Source organism: Podarcis cretensis (genome assembly GCF_951804945.1).
Source record: "Podarcis cretensis genome assembly, chromosome: 4".
NCBI classification, from domain to species: Eukaryota; Metazoa; Chordata; class Lepidosauria; order Squamata; family Lacertidae; genus Podarcis; species Podarcis cretensis.
The window spans coordinates 101,275,563-101,299,219 of record NC_137173.1 but is presented as its reverse complement, the minus strand read 5'-3'; the positions used below and the strand labels follow the sequence as shown (position 1 = coordinate 101,299,219).

At 41.3% G+C, this 23,657-nt stretch overlaps 1 protein-coding gene across 11 annotated transcripts in view; it reads right to left on the bottom strand.

The window, feature by feature from the left end:
* Positions 1 to 23,657, bottom strand: part of PCDH9 (protocadherin 9) — a 779,511-nt gene that overhangs the window by 681,706 nt on the left and 74,148 nt on the right. The window contains exon 3 of one of the 11 annotated variants that reach the window (XM_079972459.1): positions 19,551 to 19,715. The exons of the other annotated variants lie outside the window; for them this stretch is intronic. Within the exon in view, the coding sequence (XP_079828585.1) occupies positions 19,686 to 19,715 (30 nt within the window). The 3' untranslated portion in view covers positions 19,551 to 19,685. Of the gene's footprint in view, positions 1 to 19,550; positions 19,716 to 23,657 lie in introns of those variants that run through there. 11 annotated transcript variants of the gene reach the window in all.

Here is a 23,657-nt window from a genome sequence, read left to right as displayed (position 1 = left end):
GTTAAGATCGTGTTCATGGAAGACAATCTTACTCAACTATGAGTGATCGCCAAAGAAGAAGACGAAGACATGCTCTGATGCCACTGCAATTCATTGGATATTCTACAGTTATGGAAGACAGGAAAATACAGTGGAGTGCTGTCACATCCATCACCTTTTGTATTATTAGATATCACATGGGGAAGGGGAGGACAGGAGAGGAAGAGAGACAGGGTTGTTGCTCTTTTCAGTCTCATACAAAAATCTCCCATTTCTTCTTCTGTACAAAGTTTCTTTGAATGAACTAAAGGTGCCATTCAGTGATTGATGACTGGAAAGTAACAGGCAGATAGAAATTATTCCAATTTTGTTACATTTCTGTATATATGGCTATTAATGTATAATTAATATTAGATGCTCAAGGAGCCAGATTACTTTTTAAAATATGAAGTTTTTTTGCACATAACAGTGTGTTTACGATGAATATTTAATCTCGAAACGAACAGGAAAACAGAAAGAGCGCTTCTTCAGGAAAAAAAGCATACATACTAGCTAATTTTTTTCACTTCATGCAGTACCATTGGATATGTTTATGCCATCCACGAAAGCTGAGAACATGCTGTCTAGAAGAGGTTTTTAAACACTTAGGAAGACACGGGGCGGGGGGGGGGGGAGTGCCACAAGTGAAAGTCACACAGTCCAAAAGGAAATGGAGGAAAATTATCACCTATCAGACTACTTAAATAGGTGTTCACTAAACACGATGGTCAAGTTATAAATAGCATATTTTGTATTTCGGTTTTGTGTGCCAGATGTTACTCTGGTTTTGAACCACATATAGTCCTTACACACACACACACACACACACAGAGAGAGAGAGAGAGAGAGAGAGAGAGAGAGATGCAAGTTTTCTTTATAAATAATACAGAAATAGGCTGAAATATTACAAATACAAAAGTGAACTATCTACCCTAAAGCTTGGGGTGGATACATTGGACTAGCCAAGGCCAACATCCTGATTCCATACCAGTCCCCATTCCAGGTTCCCAAAATATAGAATTTCCCCCAGCATCTGTAATCCTGCACAACTTGTGACACACCAAACATGTTTGGATGATATCTTGATTCCTCTTGCATGTGATGGGGAAGCAACAGCATGGTTTTCTCCCTAGTCCACATGACCCTATTTCTGAAGCCACTGGACATCCGCACATGGGTGTACAATTTGAATAGGGTGCACACATCTGCTGTACATGTGAATCACACATTTGGTGCCTGGGCACACTGGCACATATGCACCCTTGTTCAATTGCTATACCCATGTGTGGTTGCTCAGAAGGACAACTACAGCCACTGGGTTGGGCATGCCACAGCACAACATCTGAGGTGAGACCTTGTCAGTTTCATGAAGCTGCTTGCTTCTCCTTAATTTTGCTCCCTTTCACCTGAAGCAAACATTAAAACCATCCTGCTTCTGACACTGTCACCACCATCAAGACATCAATCTCCTCTTATTCCTTCTCAGAGGCAAGATTCTAAAACAATATCACACACACACACACACCCTTCAAACAAATGTCTTTTCCAAACACAGCATACAGCTGCAATGACTTAATGGTTTTGCTGATCTGGGCCTTTTATACTGAAAGCCTTTGTTAGTGACTTTATGGGAAGTTGAGATCAGCGCTTCTATGCAGGTCTAGGGGCGGGTGAGACTCTTCATAAAGACATATCATTCTCTGTATTTCAAACTGCACATGCCATTGCTCATGCAACCAAAACAGCACTATTCACTCACATAAGAGAGGTAGCAGCAGGCTTGGGAAAACTCCAAGATTTGCAGAAGTACACACATAAACACATTTTTAGGAAAGAAGTCTCTAAAAGCAGCAGAAGAAAAACAGCTCAATGAGGACTGAGTATGCTCTGTAGTTGTGGAATGCTGACTGGCGGCTGCAGAAGCAGAAAATGGCTGGGAAGAGAAATGAAATGGGAGTTGCTGGAATGGAATTCCCAACAGGCAGCACTTTATACTGCAACATTGTGTTGCAAGACCCTCTTGTTTGCTAATATAGAGTAAGCCTGGATATTAGGCACATTTAACCTGTGTGCATTCAGTTTCACACACATAGCAAAAACATTAAAATGGGGGCAAAGTTCTGTGAAAAATGACTTTGGCAGTTCCACCCACCATTGAACACAATGTGTTTTGACCACAGTGGTACCTTGGGTTAAATACTTAGTTCGTTCCGGAGGTCTGTTCTTAACCTGAAACTGTTCTTAACCTGAAGCACCACTTTAGCTAATGGGGCTTCCTGCTACTGCCACGCCGCAGTCGTGCGTTTTCTGTTCTCATCCTGAAGCAAAGTTCTTAACCTGAGGTACTATTTCTGGATAAGTGGAGTCTGTAACCTGAAGCGTATGTAACCTGAAGCATATGTAACCCGAGGTACCACTGTATACACAATTTTGGCTTTAACCGCAAACCCAGGAACGTAAGCCCAACATAAGTTGCAGGCTTACTGTACATTTACAAGTAAATGTATTTAAAAGGCATTTCTCCCAACATCTTCCAAAAATGCAGAATAGAAATAATACGGGGATGGTGATTTTACCCAAGACAGGTACCAGAACATAGGGACAGTGGAGCATATGAGCTACTAAAACAGAGACATTTGCTACATGCAATATATTTGCTTTTCCCCAGACAGTTACAGGCCAATTAGAGAAATTTCTTGTCTCCTTTGAATTTTTACAGCTGAAGTGCTTTCGTACCTCTGCAAGATAACAAGCCCCTGCTGTGGATCCAACATCAACGAAAGGCAATCAAAGGTGTTTGTGTCCATTCTAGCTCAGTACAAAGAATCCTTGTGGCATCAGAAAGCAATGGTTTGTTATTCAATATTTCTTTTCCACAGTGAGTGGGCCTGAAAATGCAGGTTCTTCTCGTAATTTTGTAATCTAAGAGGACCTTCCTAATACAATCTCCATTCTACCTTAGCTCTGGGCCCTCAGGCAAGCAAGCTGATAGTGAAAGTGTTCCCTCCTTCAGAAGTCATGCTTTGCAATCTTACCTCCCACTGAGACTCTGAAACGATATACAGTATGTGACAAGTGTGACCTTGTCAGACCTCATCAAGTTTGGGAAGTAAAGAAAACTGTTCTCAAATGAGTCCAGTCACACTTTTGGATTCTTTGCTTCTGAAACATGCAGTGGCGTAGCGTGGGGGGTGCAGGGGGGGCCGGCCGCACGGGGCGCAACATCTGGGGGTTAGGGGGCACAAATCCACGGGTTAGGGGGCGCAAATCCATGGGTTAGGGGGCGCAAATTACTTGCCTTGCCCCGGGTGCTGACAACCCACGCTACGCCACTGGAAACATGGCATTCCTCACTGAGGCTGCAATCCTATACAGTGGTACCTCGGGTTAAGAACTTAATTCGTTCTGGAGGTCCATTCTTAACCTGAAACTGTTCTTAACCTGAAGCACCACTTTAGCTAATGGGGCCTCCCGCTGCCGCCGGAGCATGATTTCTGTTGTCATCCTGAAGCAAAGTTCTTAACCCGAGATACTATTTCTGGGTTAGCGGAGTCTGTAACCTGAAGCGTCTGTAACCTGAAGCGTATGTAACCTAATGTACCACTGTACAAACTTCATTAGGAGGAAGTCCTACCTAATTCAGTGGGACTTACTTCCCTCACAGTTGGTGAGGGAAAGGTTATACCCCACTGTGGAGTCAACCCCATACAGTTCCTTTTGAGTAAGAAAAAAACCACATACATAGCTACAGGCAATGTATTAAATGTGATGTTTGGTTTGACCCTTAGTTGATGTTGGCACAGGACCAAAACCAGCACTATGAGACCCAGAACCCCCTGAAAATCATCTACAGGAGCTTCATGGTTTGAAGCTGGGGAACTTAGCCTACCAAGCTACCACAGACTGTTTTGGCCAAGGTTTCTCACAGAAGAGAATGGGGCTATGCAGCATCATCCCATTGGGCTGAAACCTACTAGTTGGCCAGATGAAGAATAAATATCAGGAAACAGCTGGCCTTATAGCCTTGCCTGGTCAAGATAGCAGATCCTTTGCCTGCTGCACACATGCATTTTAAGCACCTTGAACACTCTTAAGCAGCATACAAATGCCTGGAATTATATCCAGTTGTTCGAGTGCTTTGTTGTGGGGGGGGGATGACTAGCAATTTAAGGCTTGTTTGGCAGAGTCTACTATGCTTCTCAGGCAGTTACTGTACTGAAAGACACCCCAATAACTGATAAAAACAAACTGCCCATGACTGACATGGTGTCAAATAGGAGCTCAGGAAGAGAGTTTCTGCAGGCTGGTAGACTGCCAGGAAAATATTTGAGCAACCCCCTCATGTGAAATGATCAAGTCGGTTGTTGACTGGATTGTCAGGGTGTGGGGTAGGGGTTTCAGAGATAACTTTATGCCTTGGTGCTTGTCTGTATAGCCACACACAAACCGGGAGATTAAATAAATAAATAAATAAATAAATAAATAAATAAATAAATAAATAGCAGCAGTGAATAAATATTAAAAGCAGGTTCTTATTATGACTCTCTGCAGCAAGAATAAACATATTTAATTAACTTTAATGGTAATCAGCTCTAAAGAAAATGTAAGGAACAGCCTAGCAGTGAAATCTTCCACCTGCACAGGAAGCCAGCCTGGCTCGCCCCTGATGGGAAACAGCTCTCTGCCAAGCAGGGAACTAATGAATTAGTGTCTTCCGGAACTCCATGTCTGATCTGATTCTCTTTAAGTTTATAAAATTAGCAATCTACTGCTCACAGAAAAACTGCCAAGATCCAAAGTCAGCCTGTGCCACACAGTCAGCAAAAACAGCTCATTGCTACAATTCAGATTTGCTTCTGTCAAGAAAACAAAGCAATTGGCTGCGTGTCTCTTTCACTACCATACATCTGCAATATTTCTGATTTAATTTTACAGTGGAAATGTGATATCACTCAAAAAAGGGGGTCCTCTGTGTTCAGTTAAAAGGGTGGTTTTTTAAATCTCTGATTAAATCAAGGTTCCTTCAATATGAAAAGACCTGAGCATCTTGCAGAAAAAATATCACCAGCTTCAAAATGATTGATGGTCCCTGCTGGATAGAGACGAGGATGCAATGAACAAGCAGGCACTTTGCAGGTAGTTTTAACCCATGAAAGAAAAGGAAGGGAGGGGAGTCTTCCTTTAAACATACATGCATTTATCTTCCATAAAAGCATTCGCCTTTTTGTTTGTTCCAAGGGCACCAAGCGAAATTATACTGAAACTAATCAAGACTGCAAAGTGATAGTTAAGAATAGCTTTTATTAACACTGTTACACTTCCACAGGAAAGTGAGAAAAGGAAGAATGGCAGAGTGCCCATTCCACAACGAATATCAAATGAATATGAAGAGGAGCATCAGAATTAGGTGAGACAATTGTCTTTTGCTGAGCAACTGTTGCAGTAGATTAGTACAAGCATGGGCAATCTGTTCAGGATCTGCAAAGTCACTTTCTTCCCTCAAAGTATAGGGATATATCTATATCTATATCTAATCTATATCTAATCTATATCTATATCTATATCTATCTATATCATCTATATCATCTATATCATCTATATCTATATCTATATCTATATCTATATCTATATCTATATCTATATCTATATGCATACATACATACACACAGTATATATATATATCGCATATAGCCTAAGGCGCATATATCCACACATAGTTAAAGGTTCCTCCTATATATGTGCTGTAGAGAGGAGGAACCTCTAACTATGTGTGGCTATATGCGCCTTAGGCCATATATGCAATATGGCTTACAAAATCCTGATGAATAAACAATAAAATCAATGCATCTAATGTCAGCAAACAAAATCCAACCCCAGTAAATAGATGAAAAGAAACACAATCAACAAGCAAAAACAGGAGCAGGCAGAAAATTAAACTCAAGGCAGAGTTCAAAACATGTGCCATTTTGTCCCAAAATTTATAGGAAGATACAATGACTTCTTCAGACAGCAGCACCTGCCCAGGTTTTGCTCCTACCAGTCATTGATCTCATCCCCTAATAGAAGAATTTGCAGCAAGACTTTCCCAGCTGATTTTAACAGTTGTAAGGGGAGGGTATCCAATGTGCCACTATCCACAAAACAGCTAGTTAAGATTTAAAATCCCATTGGCATTAAGGTAGACATCCCATTAATTAGAATCAATCTCAATTAGAGCTAATGAGAATGATAGTTCTGCAATGATAGGTTAGGTGGATTTCCTAATAATTGCTATATGTCTAAAAATCCAATTAACATCGATGGAAACAGTTTTTGACAACTTAAAATACATTCTTCCAACATCCTCTCTCTCTTTGTGCCCCCCAATGCATAGCTGTATAAAAGAACTGTGCTTGCATGTGACAAATTGCCAAGCCACATGAAAAATTAATTTCTCATGGATCTTTGGCTGCATCTGTTGACCTTTGGTGACTAATGTACCACTTTGGGATTTAGTGCAACATTCCAACTCCCTGTACAGTTTTAAAGCTCCAGTTCATAAAAAACAAAAGGTTTGAAGACTGCCTCCTCTTTCTTTTCTGGAAGTAAATACTCCACTCACATAATAAATATTTGTAGTAGATAAATCATCTGCCTTTTAACCAATAAATTGATTTGCAGATCACCAAACCCTCAATATTTGCACCTCTGGGGAAGTAGTAATGGAAGCAAGGGATAATTTTTAATATTAAAAACAAAAGCCTCTACTTTTCTAAAACAAAAATAACATATAGAATAATACAGCTTTATTCAATATAGTGATTAAACAGATTGTGCTATGCAAACCTAGGTGGAAAGAAAGTGCATCCTAACATATCCAAATTATTGGATTCTCCCTCAGTCATAGAACATATATTCTCTGTTGTCTGAGAATGAATAATATTAGAACTAACAAAAGCAAATTATATGTTTCAGCACTCATAGTTGCTTTTATCACCAGGTGGTGATCTCAAACACTTCATTTTGCAAATGAGGTCTATTGAAATCAAATTTCTGTTTTCTTCAACTATGCCTGTTCCAGGCTATGGCAGTATTTATATACAGTGGTACCTTGGGTTACATACGCTTCAGGTTACAGATGCTTCAGGTTACAGACTCCACTAACCCAGAAATATTACCCCGGGTTAAGAACTTTGCTTCAGGATGAGAACAGAAATCATGCAGCAGCAGCGCAGCAGCAGCAGGAGGCCCCATTAGCTAAAGTGGTGCTTCAGGTTAAGAACACTTTCAGGTTAAGAACAGACCTCCAGAACGAATTAAGTTCCTAACCCGAGGTACCACTGTATTAGTTTTAGACAGCCAGCATGGTGCAGTGACTATAGAGGTGGCTATAGACTGCAACTGACCAGACTCAGGTTCAAATCTCACTTTGAGCAATCCATTCTCTCTTAGGCAGAAATCCTATGCAGAAGAACCCAGCATAAATTAAGCCTGTGTTAAATAAACTGGCTCCAAATTCCGTTCAGCAGTGGGACTACCACGGGCTAAGCTGTTCTAAGCCAGGCAGAGGAAAAAAGAGTATCTAAAATAGAGTTAGAGCTACGTCATCCAGTTTGAGTTACACCACCTGTATTTCTGCCACCTTTATTTATGTCGAGTTTTGAGGTCATGTGACTGAGCTGATCAAGCTCAGGATCCAGCCTTAGTCTCCCCTCTCTGGTTCTGCCCCTATGATGGCATTTTTACAGGGCTTAAACACTGGCTTAAAATCACCAGGCTTAGGTCAGCAGGTTGGGTTGAGCTGGCTTAGCTGGAATGGGCAAGATATGCTAGCATATCTCCAACTGAGCAAAGGACGAGCATTTCGATGCTATAGCATCCTAACCCTGCTCTTCCTGGTGGATCTTGTTACAGGATTGTTGAGGGAGTCTAACCTTCCTCATGGGGGTGGTTGAGAGGTTAAAATGGATGAAACCATGTCTGCTGCCCTATTATGAAAGAATATGGTTTGCATTAACCATGGTTAATATCAGAGCACACATAAACCACAATTGAAACTATCAAGGAAAAAAGGGGTGGAAATTTGCCCCAGAGCTGGGAGGAAGATGTGTGTGCATGCATTCCTCAGGCTGTATCACAATTTGCAAGCCATGATTTTCAGGGAGTCAGTGTTGAGCCTTTGCCTTTCATATCAATAGACCTAGAATTACAGTTTGCATTAGCTCACATAGGCTTTTAGCACTGCATAAGAACAAGAATGGATGGGACGCGGGTGGCGCTGTGGGTAAAAGCCTCAGTGCCTAGGGCTTGCCGATCGAAAGGTCGGCAGTTCGAATCCCCGCGGCGGGGTGCGCTCCCGTTGCTCGGTCCCAGCACCTGCCAACCTGCCAACCTAGCAGTTCGAAAGCACCCCTGGGTGCAAGTAGATAAATAGGGACCGCTCACTGGCGGGAAGGTAAACGGCGTTTCCGTGTGCTGCGCTGGCTCGCCAGATGCAGCTTTCTCATGCTGGCCATGTGACCCGGAAGTGTCTCTGGACAGCGCTGGCCCCCGGCCTCTTAAGTGAGATGGGCGCACAACCCTAGAGTCTGTCAAGACTAGCTCATACGGGCAGGGGTACCTTTACCTTTTTTTCAGAACAAGAATAGTTCAGGAAAATATGAGGAAAAAGAACGAGAGAAAAGCAAATAGTGATGGGAGAGTTAAATACATTAATGCTAAAACAACAAGCTTAAAGTGCTGCTGCAAATGAAGGAAAATGAGGTGTGTGTTGCTACAAGACCAGAAGTTGCCTAGTGAGGTATCTGAGTAGATATTCATGGTAAACCAAAGTAACAGAAGGAAGTGAGAAAATGGGGAGGCAGGTGAAGAAACCAGAGGCAGCAAAAGGGTCCATTTTAAAAAGGAGGTTAATTTACTTACAGTCTTTCCAAACCACTTTTCAAGATAGCTTGAAGCAATAAATTACTTCCTTAAAAGAATGGAATATAGTCCTGCCCTGTAGGGGAGCAGAGAACCAGTCTTTGGCTCATCTCTGTGAAAGCCCTTCAGGTATCTGAAAAGTGTTATCATGTCCCCTCTCAGACTTCACTGCTCTAGGGGAAAGAAAATGTTTACACCACATTTTTACCCAATGGCATACACCACAGTCCTCCATGTTTCCCGGCGCTGTCCCAGAAAGTCCTTAAACAAGCACCATGTTTAGCATTCTTGCACCTGAATTTTCCTGAGATGAACTTCATCATTCCCATCATTGCTGATCCACCCCCACCCACTAGCAGTGAACATAGACCTTCCTGGTGCACCCAGGCAGTAGTGCCCTACAGTCTTTGCCACCAGCTTCTGAAGTCTCTGTGCTGGTAGAAAGGGCTGCTGTAATTGCCCCGTTCAACTGAGACAGGATAAATTTTCATAGGGATTTGTCTTCTGTTTTTCTCTGCTTAAAAAAATGCAAAATGATGCAGAAACTGAGATTCATCCATACCTCTCTAAAAACCTGTGCAATTGAATTATCACACATCTAGGCTGAGTTCCATTGCTTGAGAACATCAGTATAACATCCCTTTGTGAGGGAGCTGAAAACAGGCCACTGCAATGACAATCTACTATTGCCATTTGCATTTGACAACTGAGTTGCAGAGAGCTGACTAGAAGACAGCTGGTACAAAACATGTGAATCTCATCTGGAGTAACTACTAAAATTTCACTACAATGAAAATTCAATTTAGAGGTTTTCTCCTCGGGCAAAGGATCGGAACAGTTTCTAGGAAAGCCAAGAATTTTTATTTGCAGTAGACTCCAAGTCCATTCCACAATCAGTTCCTCCCCAGCTGAAACCTAGGATTCTGCACTGCTTTCTGGAGAAATATAATGTCAGCAAAATCAACGAACGCCATTTTTGTCCTGCAATTGAATACAGAATTACCCTGATTCTCTGTCCTTGCTGAAGCTCTAGGTACACATGCAGCTCCTATGACCATATGGACATTCTCAAATGGCGATGTATATCCCCATTTCATTTGCTTTATTTATACATAACCCCATTGCATTTGGAGAGTTGCTCCAATTTAGGAATGAACTGGATGGTTTGTACTCATCAATAGCTCCCTGTATGCCTTAGTGCTCCTGCCAAACGTTCAGTTTGGGATAATGATCTTTTAAAACATTACTTGAACTAAATAAGCTAGAAACAGTTAGGAAATCTTTCCCATCCCCACCAATCCAACTCCTAGAGTATCTGGCAAGTGCTATTTTTTTTCAAGGTTTACTTTAAACAGCAGGTCTCCCAGCACTGGACAAATACCTTAAGCATCTTTTTCAGATGCTAGATTTTGAGCTCACTTTGCAGCAATCAGTCATCACCGCTCCCAAGCACGCAAGAAGAAAAGGGTGGAAGGTCCTGACCTAGATTTCAGTCCACAGGAGTCAGCATCAGAACATAGACACTGGCCTTTCTAGACAGAAATTGCATGCCAGAGTGAGTGAAGAAGGTACTATAGAACTTTAAAATATTTTCATATTTTTTTTAGCCAGGGACAAGGCAGTGGACAAGGGACATGACTTTCCTTAATCTTTTGTCTTCATTGGTTTGTGTAACAATAAACTCCTAACAAAAGAAAAAGTAGGGGTTTTTTTAAATAATAAGAAGAAACTGCTCCTGTTAGCAGAGAAAGTAGCTATATTATGGTTTATAATTAGTGAGAAAGAAAGTCACCATTGAATACACCATTACTTTTTATTGACAAAGTCTGGGGAAGTTAGCCTATGTGTTACTATTTCTTAATAATATTTTTATTATAATATATTTTTATTTTTATTTAATATCCACCCCATCACACACACTTTGGGGGGCATAGATGAGTGGGAGGAGATCGTAGACTCAGCATACTGACCAACAAATGTAGGCTATTCCATTTCCATGATTGATTGATAAATTCAAATGTATATCAGCAGCACAATATCTGAAAAAATAATGCATTTGTAGTCTATATTCCCAAAATTACAGGAATAAACCATCTGCGTGCACACTTTCAGGTTATAATTCAAGTCTATTAAAATTATTATTTGTGATTACCTAACGCATGTAGTCTTTGAATCATTCTATCAACCTTTTCTGCATTCATTCAACTTCCAGATAAGTTTTCATTAACTATATCTCAGAAAGTAAATATGTAATTCTGCAAAATGAGCACGTTATATTGCTGGATAATTTATCCTCCTACCAACAGCTGCTTCACAGTGGTAAATGACAAACCAGCAATTCATTTGAGTCAACAATAAAAGGAATAGTTGTTCACATTCAAATTCATCTCAAGCTGCTAATGGGCATTGTGTAATGGCAGAGACCAGCGTGTGTGGTTGATCCACCATCAGCCACATAAGATGGCAAGTAAGATGAGACCTTCAGGCCAACCTAGCAGTTGCACATCCAAGTGCAAGTAGGTAAATAGGTAACGCTCTGGCGGGAAGATAAACTGCGTTTCTGTGGGCTGCTCTGGTTCGCCATGCTGGCCACATGACATGGATGCTGTACGCCGGCTCCCTCGGCCAATAAAGCGAGATGAGCGCCGCAACCCCAGAGTCGTCCGCGACTGGACCTAACGGCCAGGGGTCCCTTTACCCTTTACCTTTAAGATGAGACCTACTGGATCAGACCAAACATCTACCTTCTCACACTGGTCAACCAGATATGTATGTGAATCCCACAAGCAAGACATGAATGTGATAGCACTAATGTATAACTCCCAGAATAGGAGACCTATCAACTAGGGATGAAAGGGCATGTGTAGGTAGATCACACTTCTGTTTTCATTTATTATCACTATCCAGGAATCCTCATACTGTCTTGCTACCTCAGTTTTGTCAAGGGATTTAATAAAGAAACAAGCTATAGGCTTCAAAATAAATAACTAAATTTAAATCTAGTTTAAATTTGTCATTGGTGAACTCAGGCCACTTTATACCTTAGATATGAGTCAATCTACATATGCAAAGTGAATTCAACAGCCAGCTGTTTGCAAACACATGTGCTAGTCAGTAAGTGACCATAGGTCCCTGTTTGGCATACTCAAGGTGACTTGGGTTCTCTGCTGTGCAGTTAGTCTTGCATTTCTGAGATCCAAATTAAAAGTTCTACTGAAACCTCTCTGACAACAAATAACTTTGGATTGGCTGACATCTCTTCTAATCACCACTTTGCCTTTCGGCACTTGGTGATGGGCATCTGACTCAGTGAAGTGACTCCAGTGAAATGTGTTGCATTTGAGGTGACTCTGGGTAGTGTGAAGGTTCTGCCTGTGGTGATCTATGATGACTTGTTCACAATGCAAGAATCACCACTTCATATTTTGGCCACCAAGTGGAGAACATGCATCTGTAAGGCTTTTTAGTTTGCATGAGTCTTTAAGAAGGAAAGAAATATTTTCTCTGTGTTAGATTTGGCTTTCTTTACTCTGCCCGCCCGCCATGTGATAAATTATCAATGAAGAGAGATATGCACACTGCTTGTGATAGGTGCATAAATTTAGTAAATTACAGATTGTGCAAACAAAGCTGCCTGGCATTGTCATATTATAATTGAATAAAAGCTTCCTAATTTGGATACTTGTACTTGTGTCCCAACAGAATCTTCTCCTTGTTCCCTGTTAGAACAATAAATTTAAAGCAAAGAGCTTAATGGTATTCTTTTTTAGTCCAAACTGATGGAGTGAAGTAATTGCCTTTTTGGTGCTCACATATCTCCAGCTTAGATGGCTTTACAAGCAAAGCACTTTAGCCTAAGAACAAATGTATGAATATGTAGTAGGCATTTGCATTACACTTAACATCTCTGATACACAAAAATCAACTTTGGCATAACATGGCAAGCAAATAAGTAACCAACTATCACTTCAGGTGGAGAGCTGTAATGCAAAGTGGCAGAATACCTCCTCCCCCTCTGCTCTAGGTAAGTACACTCATGAAGCAGCCACCACAATCCATTTGAGGAGTTAAAAAGTGAGAGGTTTCACATGTTCATTGTCAAACTGGAGAGAGGCTTCTGGTGGAGTGCGGTTAATCTTCAGCATTCTTGATGATTTAGATGAAGGGGTGGAGAAAACAACTTTCAACCAGCAGATTAAATTAACAACCTGCATGTGCTAATATGTCAAAAAGCCTTTGCGTCTGCCAGAATGAATGCTTTGCGTTCCCAAGTCCTGCTAGGAAGATACTGTACAGCATTCCAATGGACTCCTATGTAATGAACTTCAGGTGAAAACAGTGGGACGTGCCTCACGTCTTGCAATTTGTACTATGATATCCGTGAACATCTAATTAACCCTCTGCCGAGCTCTTTACCATTAATTATGGTAAATATCTACTGATAATGACCCATGCATCTCTCAAGCAGTTGCCAAGTTTTTAGCATTAGCAGAAGAGAGCAGTAAGCAGTTGGTGGGCTGAAGGATTGTCTCTATGGTTCAGCCCACCAACTGCTTATTGCTCTCTTCTGCTTTACAAGACCCCCTCTAGCTCCATGATTCTGTGATAGTGCAACTTTCTCCATGTCCATTCAGAAGGGGACCTCATTAAGTTTGATGGGACTTTCTCCTAGGTAAGCCTGAGCCAGCCATCTGTTTTGTTTTGGCTTCCTTCCCTTCCCTCCACACCCAACTCTTCTCATTATTCCCCAATTATAGGGTACAACACCACACTTGCTGACACCAACATCTTTTGTTTCAATAGTCTTAATAATACTGTTAATGTGTCATCAGCAAAGCTTTCAACAACTAACTATGCATTAAGAATCTGTTATTTTCTCAAATGCCTGGTATTTCCATGAAACAAGGAGGCATTTGGCACAGGACCTGGTTTGCCATCTTGAGTAAACAAATATGTTGTGTATTAATTGAAGGGCTGATTCATGGAATCAAGTCACTCATTAGCCCTTAATACACTTACCATTTAATTGCACCTAAAGCAAAATCTGAGGCATTTTGGGAGGCGGCTCCTCAGGCAAAACATCTGCAGTACATGTTGAGGTAAAGAAAAAGGACATCAGCAGCTGTCAGCACATTTCTTTAGTTTTCTTCCTACAATGCTAAGCTAGTTTTCTGGGATAGCTCAGGGTTGTAGGTTTGAGCCCCACACTGGGCAAAATATTCCTGCAATGCAGGAGGTGTGGTCCTTTCCAAGTCTACAGTTCTATGATCCTATGAGTCTTTCATACCATGGAAGTCTGTTCATGTGTCATCCAGGTCAATTATGTGTCCAGGGCAGCTGTTTACCAGCTCCATCTGGTATGCAGGCTGAGACCCTACTTGCCCACGGACTATGTGGCCAGAGTGGTGCATGCTCTAGTTATCTCCCGCTTGGACTACTGCAATGCGCTCTTATGTGCTCTTGAAGGTGACCCAGAAACTAATCTAGAATGCGGCAGCTAGACTGGTGACTGGGAATGGCTGCTGGGACCACACAACACCGGTCCTGAGAGATCTGCATTGGCTCCCAGTACATTTCCGAGCACAATTAAAGGTGTTGGTGCTGACCTTTAAAGCCCTAAATGGCCTCAGTCCAGTATACCTGAAGGAGGGTCTCCACCCCCATCGTTCTGCCCAGACACTGAGGTCCAGCGCCAACGGCCTTCTGGTGGTTCCCTCACTGCGAGAAGTGAGGTTACAGGGAACCAAGCAGAGAGCTTTCTCGGTAGTGGCACTCGCCCTGTGGAACACCCTCCCACAAGATGTCAAAGGAAAAAACAACTACCAGACTTTTAGGATACATCTGAACGCAGCCCTGTTTAGGGAAGCTTTTAATATCTGATGGACTATTGTATTTTAATATTTTGTTGGAAGCTGCCCTGAGTGGCTGCAGAAACCCATCCAGATGGGCGGGGTATAAATAAATTATTATTATTATTATTATTATTTTCTGATTACAGACAAGTTCAGCACTAAAATCAGGAAAAAGGCTAGAGCTTTATTATGAAGATGTGAAGGTGCGTTGATTCAACTACCACCTACTCAAGCAGATTCTAATCTAACTAACAACCACTTGAGTAGATCAATACGTATATACTCTGACTGGCAGCAGCCCAACATTAGTTTTCTCTGAGAGATGCTCACGTGAGAGCTTGCACTTGAATTTGCATTGAACAAGTAAAACTTGTGTTCTGTCACTGAGCTATGCCCCTTCCCCTAAAGATGAAGAATAGTCTATAATGATGAATCTGTACAGGTAACTTGATGCGCATGGGTAATTATAATGTATATCAAGTGAAATGACTATGTATAGCCAGCCCAATTTACTACAGATAATACGATTCCTCCTAACAGTATCAGACAAACAGAGAAACATGCATCCTTGATTTTAGATGTCGTTAGAGATAACAGCTTTCAGTTTTAGCAAATATGCTTTGAGGTACAGTAAGAGATCATGAATAAGAAAAATATGACTGTATGTTAACAGTACACAAACTGATAAGCCAATGAGGGGGATTACCACTGCACGCCATCACTTTATCACCCTATAGTATTGCATGCAGTAATCCATCTGTGACAAGTCAGGACAAATCCTTTATTCTTACAGATTCCTTCTTTTTAAAGATATCTTAGGAATCATTTCAATACATAATCCCCTTGCTAAGCTTCTGAATGATAGCAGTATCTGGCACAGCTCAAGTGCAACAACAAGAGATTCAGACGGCCGATACAGCCTTGATCTCAGCTATGGGGATTCAAAGAAACAAAGAGGAGACAGAGAATGCAAGAGATAAACAGACTGAAGTGCAAATAGCGCATGCAGCACCAGGTGCAATAGTAGCACCACTGGAAAATGTGGGGTAACATCATGACAAGCAAATCTCCATTACGAGAAAGGAGATTCTGAGTAAACATCAGGAGGAACTTTCTGACCATAAGAGCTGCTCAAAAGTGGAACGGTCTGCCTCGGGTGCTGGGGGACTCTCCTCCATTGGAAGTCTTTAAGCAGAGTTTGGATGGCCATCTGTCATGAATGCTTCAGCTGAGATTCCGGCATTGTAGAGGGTCTGACTAGATGACCTTTGGGGATCCCTTCCAACTCTATGATCCTATGATTGAAAGCCACATTTGTGATATGACTGCACATATTTGCAATTAGCTATTATAACTAAAGGGAACCTCCATGTTCAGAGGAATTATACCCGAGTACCAACAGGGAGTACTGTTCCATCCATATCCTAGATGTGCTCTTCCTCAGAGTTTTTGGGTGGCCACAGATGAAAACAGGATGCTGGACCTTTGATCTGATCTACCAAGTCCCTTGTTACATCCCGAGGCACAGCTTACCCTTCATAACATTCTTCATGAGCAACCCCATGTCCTTGGAATGGTCTTGTAATATATAGATCAATATTAGCTTTCTTTCAGAGAAGGGGAATGGAAGACAGCATAACAAATTGTGGGCTTTCCCCTCATATAGTGCTTGATTTCATATCACATCTTTACTCAACATTGAGTGACTAGCAGCTGAAGGCCCAACTAAACGTGCTATGGGAGACCCATGATCAGGATCCTTCATGCGTTGCTTTGGGGCGTCTCTTGTTGTTTACTTCAAAGCAGACGTGTGTGTCCAACCCTTTCCTCCTGCACCATTTCCCTCCTCAAGCTAATCCATAGAAGGGTGGAGGGGGAGCGGAATGAATGGCGCATGAATTTATTCCATTGAAATGCATTGCATTCAGGATGACATGAGACGAAATGCAAGTTCTACAAGTGATGATTCACAGGCCATGGCTCATTCTCACATGCAAATCAAGTGCTGAATGTGAATGTGTGAACCAGCCCTATACTTTTCCAAATCTGCTCTACAAAAACAGGTGATTACACTCATTTCCGCAGCCCCAAATCAGCATTTTGTTCTCTGGGGCCGTCACAGTCACAAGATGGTTTCCGTGTTACGGGAATGACTTCCCACACCACTCCAAAAGAAAGCGTAACAGAAGAACCATAATCAAATTACTGGAGAGGTGGGAGAATTGAGGGCACCTTGATGAAATGTGTACACACAGACACACACACACACACACACACACACACACAGACACTGCCCCCACTTTCAATCAAATTGTGGGCCCTTATTGCTCCTAAAAACAATAGCTTACAGGAGACACAATTTAGATACTTTTTTTTTTTTATAAAATTATGTTATGTATAAAAAGGTTGCTTGAGGAACCAAATCCCAATCCCATATGACATGCATGTAGTGGTGTATGCAGATGACCATTTTATCACCCATCAGAATATGATATATTGTTTTTAAAAATCTCTTTACCATTTGACAGGGTGATACTGGAAAATAAGCTATTCATGGGTGCAAGCAAATCAGTACAATTTGCAGCCATTTTTGTGCCATTCAAAATAATCACAAAAAACCAACATTTGCAATACGGACTGCCATGGAAGAGGAAACAGTATGTTTAAATTGAATATGGTGAGGTGAAGGCTAGACAGATCAGTCTATTTCTGTACTGTGTCAATTTCCCACATATTCATTCAGAAGTGTTTTCTGTCCCATTTTTTTAATCTGCATTTTAAAAAAGCATGAAATTTTGTATCTAAATATTACCAAAATATTTTATTGCAAAATATGCATTTAAATACCGGTACATATTTTATGCCACCGTACAGATGTGTTTTATACTAAAATGCATTTGGTCCTTTACTTTTAGTCAAGACTATTGCAAAATTTGAAGACGTGCAAAATCTGAAGAAGGGTTATGCTCCAATCTGCAAATTAGTCTGGCTATTTCTAAACCAGCCTCATTATGTTGCATCTGACTTTACTCAAAGGCAATTTTTTTTTAAGACAACATCTTTAATTTCCTATGTTACGTTGCAGAATAGCCACGCTTTTTAAATATGGCACTTTCCAGCCTATGTCAACAATGTACATGAATTCACATAAAAAGCAAAAGAGAGGTTCAAAGAGCTTTTTAAGCAACGTATGTGAAAACACTCAGAAAATAATTTAGACTTTACAGCAAAAGCAAAGTCACAAGTTAAATGATCAGTGTCATGGACAGTCTGTACAAGAACAAAGTAAAGAACTAATCAGCTAATCAGCACACATTTTTTCTGTCACACAAACACATTAGGGCTGTGGTGAAAATGTCTTCCATTCCCCCCACTCCTTGACAACTCTTCATTATTGTAGTTAATGAGAAAAGAAACTGTATTCAAAAATTATCAAAGGAGGAAATAAAATCTTTTTTGGGAGGGGGGGAACTATTTTGTGGAATTTTGTTGTTGTTGCATTCTCCTTAATTTAAAAGTAGCCGAGAGAATTTGTGACTTAATTTGCAAATCATCTATCTGGTGGTCTGCATCGTGAAGCCTTCCTTCTCAAACTTCCTGAAAATGCCATTACATCCTTGGGTGTGAGAAGTCTGTCATGTGCCTAAACACCTGTTCCTTCTAAAGAAAACAATGCAGATTTCTTAAAAGTTAAAGGGAGCACTTCCCTTAAAAACAAAATTAGCACCCTACACTCAGGGGGTTGGTAGCCAGCTGTCCCACTTTGCCATGTCCCAATTAAAACCCAGGGAAAGACGTAATGAGGCAACTCATTCCATTGGGCCTTTTCAGGTCAGGAAGTTTGGGCAGTCGGCGAAGCTACAGAGCACTGAGCACTACACAAATGTCTGGCTGGCCCCCATCTGCCTCAGGAGACAATGGAGGAGTGCGCATTTGGGGATGAGGTCAAGCTCTTAGAAGGTTACAGTGCCTGCTGTGGTTCTAGAGACCCATACAGGAGAGACATGTTTTGTTGCAGCTGGGGCAGATGAAGGCATCTGGATGTGCTGCTGCAGATGCACCACAGCGTTTCTTGTCTCTGCGCTCCTCCCAGCAGTCATTCTTCTTCTAGTCACTGCTGCGGATGCAGGACCTGTCTGTCTCCAGGCACCATTGTCTTCTGCAAGGGATTCCTACATAGTGGGATTGATGTTGTCAGCCTTCATGTCATGTTTGCAGACATCTTTATAACACAGAGCTGGTCTGCTAATGGGCATGGTGCCAGAAGCCAGCTCCCCATAGAGCACAACCTTGGGAGATCCTGACATCATTCTGCAGACATGACCAAGCTAGTGTAGACGTCGCTGAGACAGGAGTGTGAACATGCTGGAAATGTGGGCTTCGGAGAGCACATCATTGTTTGGAATTCTGTCCTGCCATGTGATATCCAAAATCCTCCTGATGCAGCACATATGGAAGGCGTTGAGGCATTGCTCCTGACAGTTGGAAGCTGTCCATGACTCACTTCCATAAAGTAGCATGCTCAACACATAAGCCTTGTAGACTTTCCTCACCTTAGTATTGGATGTTAGCACCACATTCTTCCATACCCTTCGGAGATGTGAGCCATTGCCACAGCTGCCTTGCAGATACACTTGTCCAGCTCAGTGTCGATGGAGAAATTGCTGGCTATGGTGGAACCCAGACAGACAAAATGTTCTACTACCTCAACCATGTGGTCACCAATGCTGGCGACATCCTAACCCAAGATGTTGGTCTTCATCAGGCTGGTGGCAAGGCCCAACTCCCTGCAGGCTTGAGCAAAATGGTAGCTGAGTCTCTGTAGAGTTTCCTCAAGTCTGCATCATCTGGAAACAACATCTCTCAGATAAGGATGCGCCACACTTTTGTCTTGGCGCAGAGACATGCCAAAGACTAGGACCAACAAAGAATCTCTTCTGAACACTACAAAGAAAAAGAGAGATGAAAGCCTGCAAACCATGTGTGAAAGAAAACAGATGTATCATCTGCAGCAAAAGGTAAGATAATGATAAGATAAGCTCAACCCCACCAAACTCACAAGAAATTATAAAGAAATTCTTGTGCCATTTGAATGAGGAAGAAAAAGAGAAGCCTCTTTTGTAGAAGAAGAAACTTCTGAGAACTTGTAGGACAGGTAACACAGCACTTGAACACACACACACACGGTTTGCAGGCTTTGATCTCTCTCTTTTTCTTTGTAGCATCGATAAGAGATTCTTTGTTGGTCCTAGTGTTTGGACACAGAGATTAAGAAAAATGAGCAGGCTGATATTTTCATGTTCATCTAAGTATACAGAAGTGCCTGTATGTGCTTCATTTTCATTTGAAAAGGAAGTGGCTTCTGTTCTGGTGGGATTGTTGCTGGGAAGTTAATCCTTGTTTTCACAGCTTATTTTGGCCCTTATGACTGAAACTTTACACAGCTTCCAAAAGGTTAATTTTTATTGTAGTTATGACAAAGCAGCTATCGTGTATATAACAGTGTCTTGCCAGCTGAGCTATGGCTTATCCTGGGGCTTACTACCCAGCTATTGGAATGGGCATGTTCATGTCAAGCTGAAGTCACATCTCATCAAAGGAAGGGCATTCAGACACTTTCTGGGACTAAGTGTTTTCTCCTTTTTGAAAGACAGTGAGATTTCCATTGAGTGAAGAGAGATCAAAGGTATGGAGAGCAAAATGGGTATTTTTGCACTAAAGGTTTGCCAATGTATCATATGAAGCAGCAGCAGCTAGCCTGGGGGGCAAGTGTGCCACAAATCAGCTCTGAGCATGAGATTAAGCTTCTCAGCTCCTCTCTGTAGTTCAGATACCCCTGATGTTTTCATGTAGTTTTGCCTCTAGTCTACTGATCTGGACAGCAGGCAACAGCATAGCAGGACACAAGTACATGGAAGTGAAGGACTGATTTTAGGCCATAGCTGAGCCCTTGGATGCTTCTGCTCCTGTCCACCGATGCCACAAATACCTGCTACCTGTGCCATTTTGATCACTGATGCCACAGAATGGGCCACCATGATATAGACCTAGGGAAGAATTCTACCTCATGCTAAGTTCATCATTTCAGCTTGCCAGAAGGAATGACCCCCCCCTCCCCTCACATGCTGTTCTGAGGGGTCTCGCAGACTCCCAAAACCAATTTTGGTATATGAGGGAAGAGGACGGGGAAAGCCCAACTGCATGAGTCCTTGTGCAGGGACCTGTTAGGTGATTCCTGCCCTTTGTTCTTTCTCAGGTGCCAAATCCATATCTGGCATATATCACTCACATTGAAGGTGGTGGAATAACCCTCCCTAAATAATAAATAAGTTCCTGCACATAGAAACCTAGCATGCTATGTAGACAGCGAGGCTAGAATGCCTCCACATTTCTTGCATACTTCTCCAGTTCCTATGGAGAAGTCTCCCTCCTCTCTCTTTCTCGCTCCATCTTGATCTTGAGAGCACACCTCCTGCCACACAGGTTTGCCACTTCACTGGGAACCAGGCCATAGGACAGGAAACTTTTTCATTATCTCGTGAGTAACCTTCCAGGGGCCACATACCAGTGGTAGGAGAGGCCAGAGGCAAAAATGGGTGGAGCAGAAGGTGTGATGCTTGATATAGTAGGTTGTAATCTAGCCATGTGGAAGTCAAAGGCTTCAATACACACAACTGTTCATCTAGGATGCAGGAGGCATTATCATAGATCAAGGCCATATTCCATGCAAAAGCTCTTAAGGATGGTCTAGAGTATGGCCAGTACGAAGTGAAGCCTTGGGAGCAGGGATTGGTCTGGAGAAGAGGTGTTGCCGAGGGAGAGCCCCAAGGGCTCAATGAAGGGGCCTAGGCTACATTTGGCCCCCAAATCTGGGGTTCCCCACCACTGCCATAGAGTTATTCTCTGACACTCTTAAAAGATGAACTATGGCTTCGTCCCATGGATCTACTTTCTACTCAACTATTGCTACTCTGGAATAAAGTGGCCAAGACATAGACTGCTGTGGCCAAAAATTGTAATTGGTAATTGTTTGTGTCGGGTTATTTGAACCAAAACAAGATTTCGCCAAACCCCCCTTGTAATAATTGTCATTCTCATGAGGATGAATAATTAAGAGAACCTTGGAATGATCCAATAAACCATAAACAGTAAACCAGAAGGATTCTATTACCTGCTGTAAAAGTCAAATTACATATGATTTTTAGCATCAATAAAAGTGCCACCGTTTTATGACAGTTGCTTCATGACATTGGCAAGGGAAAGTGACTTTTATCATCAAAATCCCTAAAGTATAAATGTGCTCTTTAAATACAGTTTAATGAATTCCTGCATCTTTGACAAGCACAGACGAGTTTTCTTTTTACAAATCTGTTGACTGCTTTGTGAATTAAGGCTGAGTCCCTTTCCCAACAAATCTCAACACTGAACAGTGGCAAAGGTATTAAATGTGGGAGGGAACTGATTCATAACAGAAATGTGTCAAATCTGTGTAAAAAAATACCTAAACTAGGATGCATTATAGTAGAAAAGCAAATCTGGATAGAACTGCCTAGTTTCCACTGGGGATCAACACTTTGCTGTCTTCTGTGGCAAAGGATGTGTTCACAAGAACAAAACAAACTGTGGGATTACTTCCTACCACTGTATCACTTTCTTATTTTATAGCCTACTTTTCTAGTATGAGGTACTCCAAGAGGTTTGTGCACAGAAACAACAGAAAGCACCACAAAAATATTAGAAACATTTTCATTATATTTAAAGTACATCAAAGCATCCCTTTTTTTATTTTGTTGGCTTCTATGAGCCCTGATTCTGATTACCGTATATTGAACATACATGAAAGACAGGAAGGCTATATCATCTTAACACAGGATTTCAGGACTGCCTGTTTCTTTGGCCAACTTGCTGGTTCTGTGAACTGAGTGATCAACTAAAATCTATGGACATGATCTGAAGGGAACCAAGAATTAAAGGAGGAAATCCTTTGGCAATATCCATTTACAACTTTATTACCATCTTGCCTTACACCAGCATTTTGTGCATAGGCTTGTTCCCAAAGGCTGCAATCATATGAGCACTGAAATGGGAGTAAATCCCATTGAATACAAAAGGACTTACATCTCAATAAATATGCACAAAAGTGTGCTGTTAGACAAATGCTTAACTCTTCTATAAAAATCATGTGTTCAGCTTTGGCTAGACTGTGTACCAACATTTTTTCCTCTTGTCATTAAATATCCACTCTCTTTTACAAGTGCTTTTTCAAAGCAAAATGAATAAAGAAGAGTTATTACATTTAATTTGCACAAGAAAGGATTATGCTATTAAAGAGAGCAAAATATTAAACTATAAGAGGAAAATAACCTCACAGATTCATGAAATTTGTTACAATTACCGCACCTTAATAATCTTCTTGATTTATAACCAAAGACCCGATAGAGAGAGGACGTTAATGTATTTGCTGCCCTCTAAAACTGTATTATACTGGGTACTTGTTTTGTGTTGGCAGCAATTTAAACTTTCAAAGCACAAAGCACAAAGATTGGTCCTCATAGACTTAAAAGGAACATACAACCACAGCAGGCACTGTAACAATGGTTTGACTAAGGTTTTCTGAGGTTCTTTCGCACATGGTTTCCAAAACAATAGGAACAATCCAAAAACTCTTGTTTATATATGCAAAACTCCAGGGTTCGTAATGAAATTGCACAGCAAAGCAAAAACTTAAAATATGTATACATGTCTCTATTTGACCTGAAGAAATTTATATCTTACCTTTCTAATAAAAAAGCTTTAAATGCAACTCTCAAAAAATAGTATATTAAAACTTGAAAGAAGAATAAACTAAATAAAAATGCATAACATAATAGCAATGAAGATATGTGG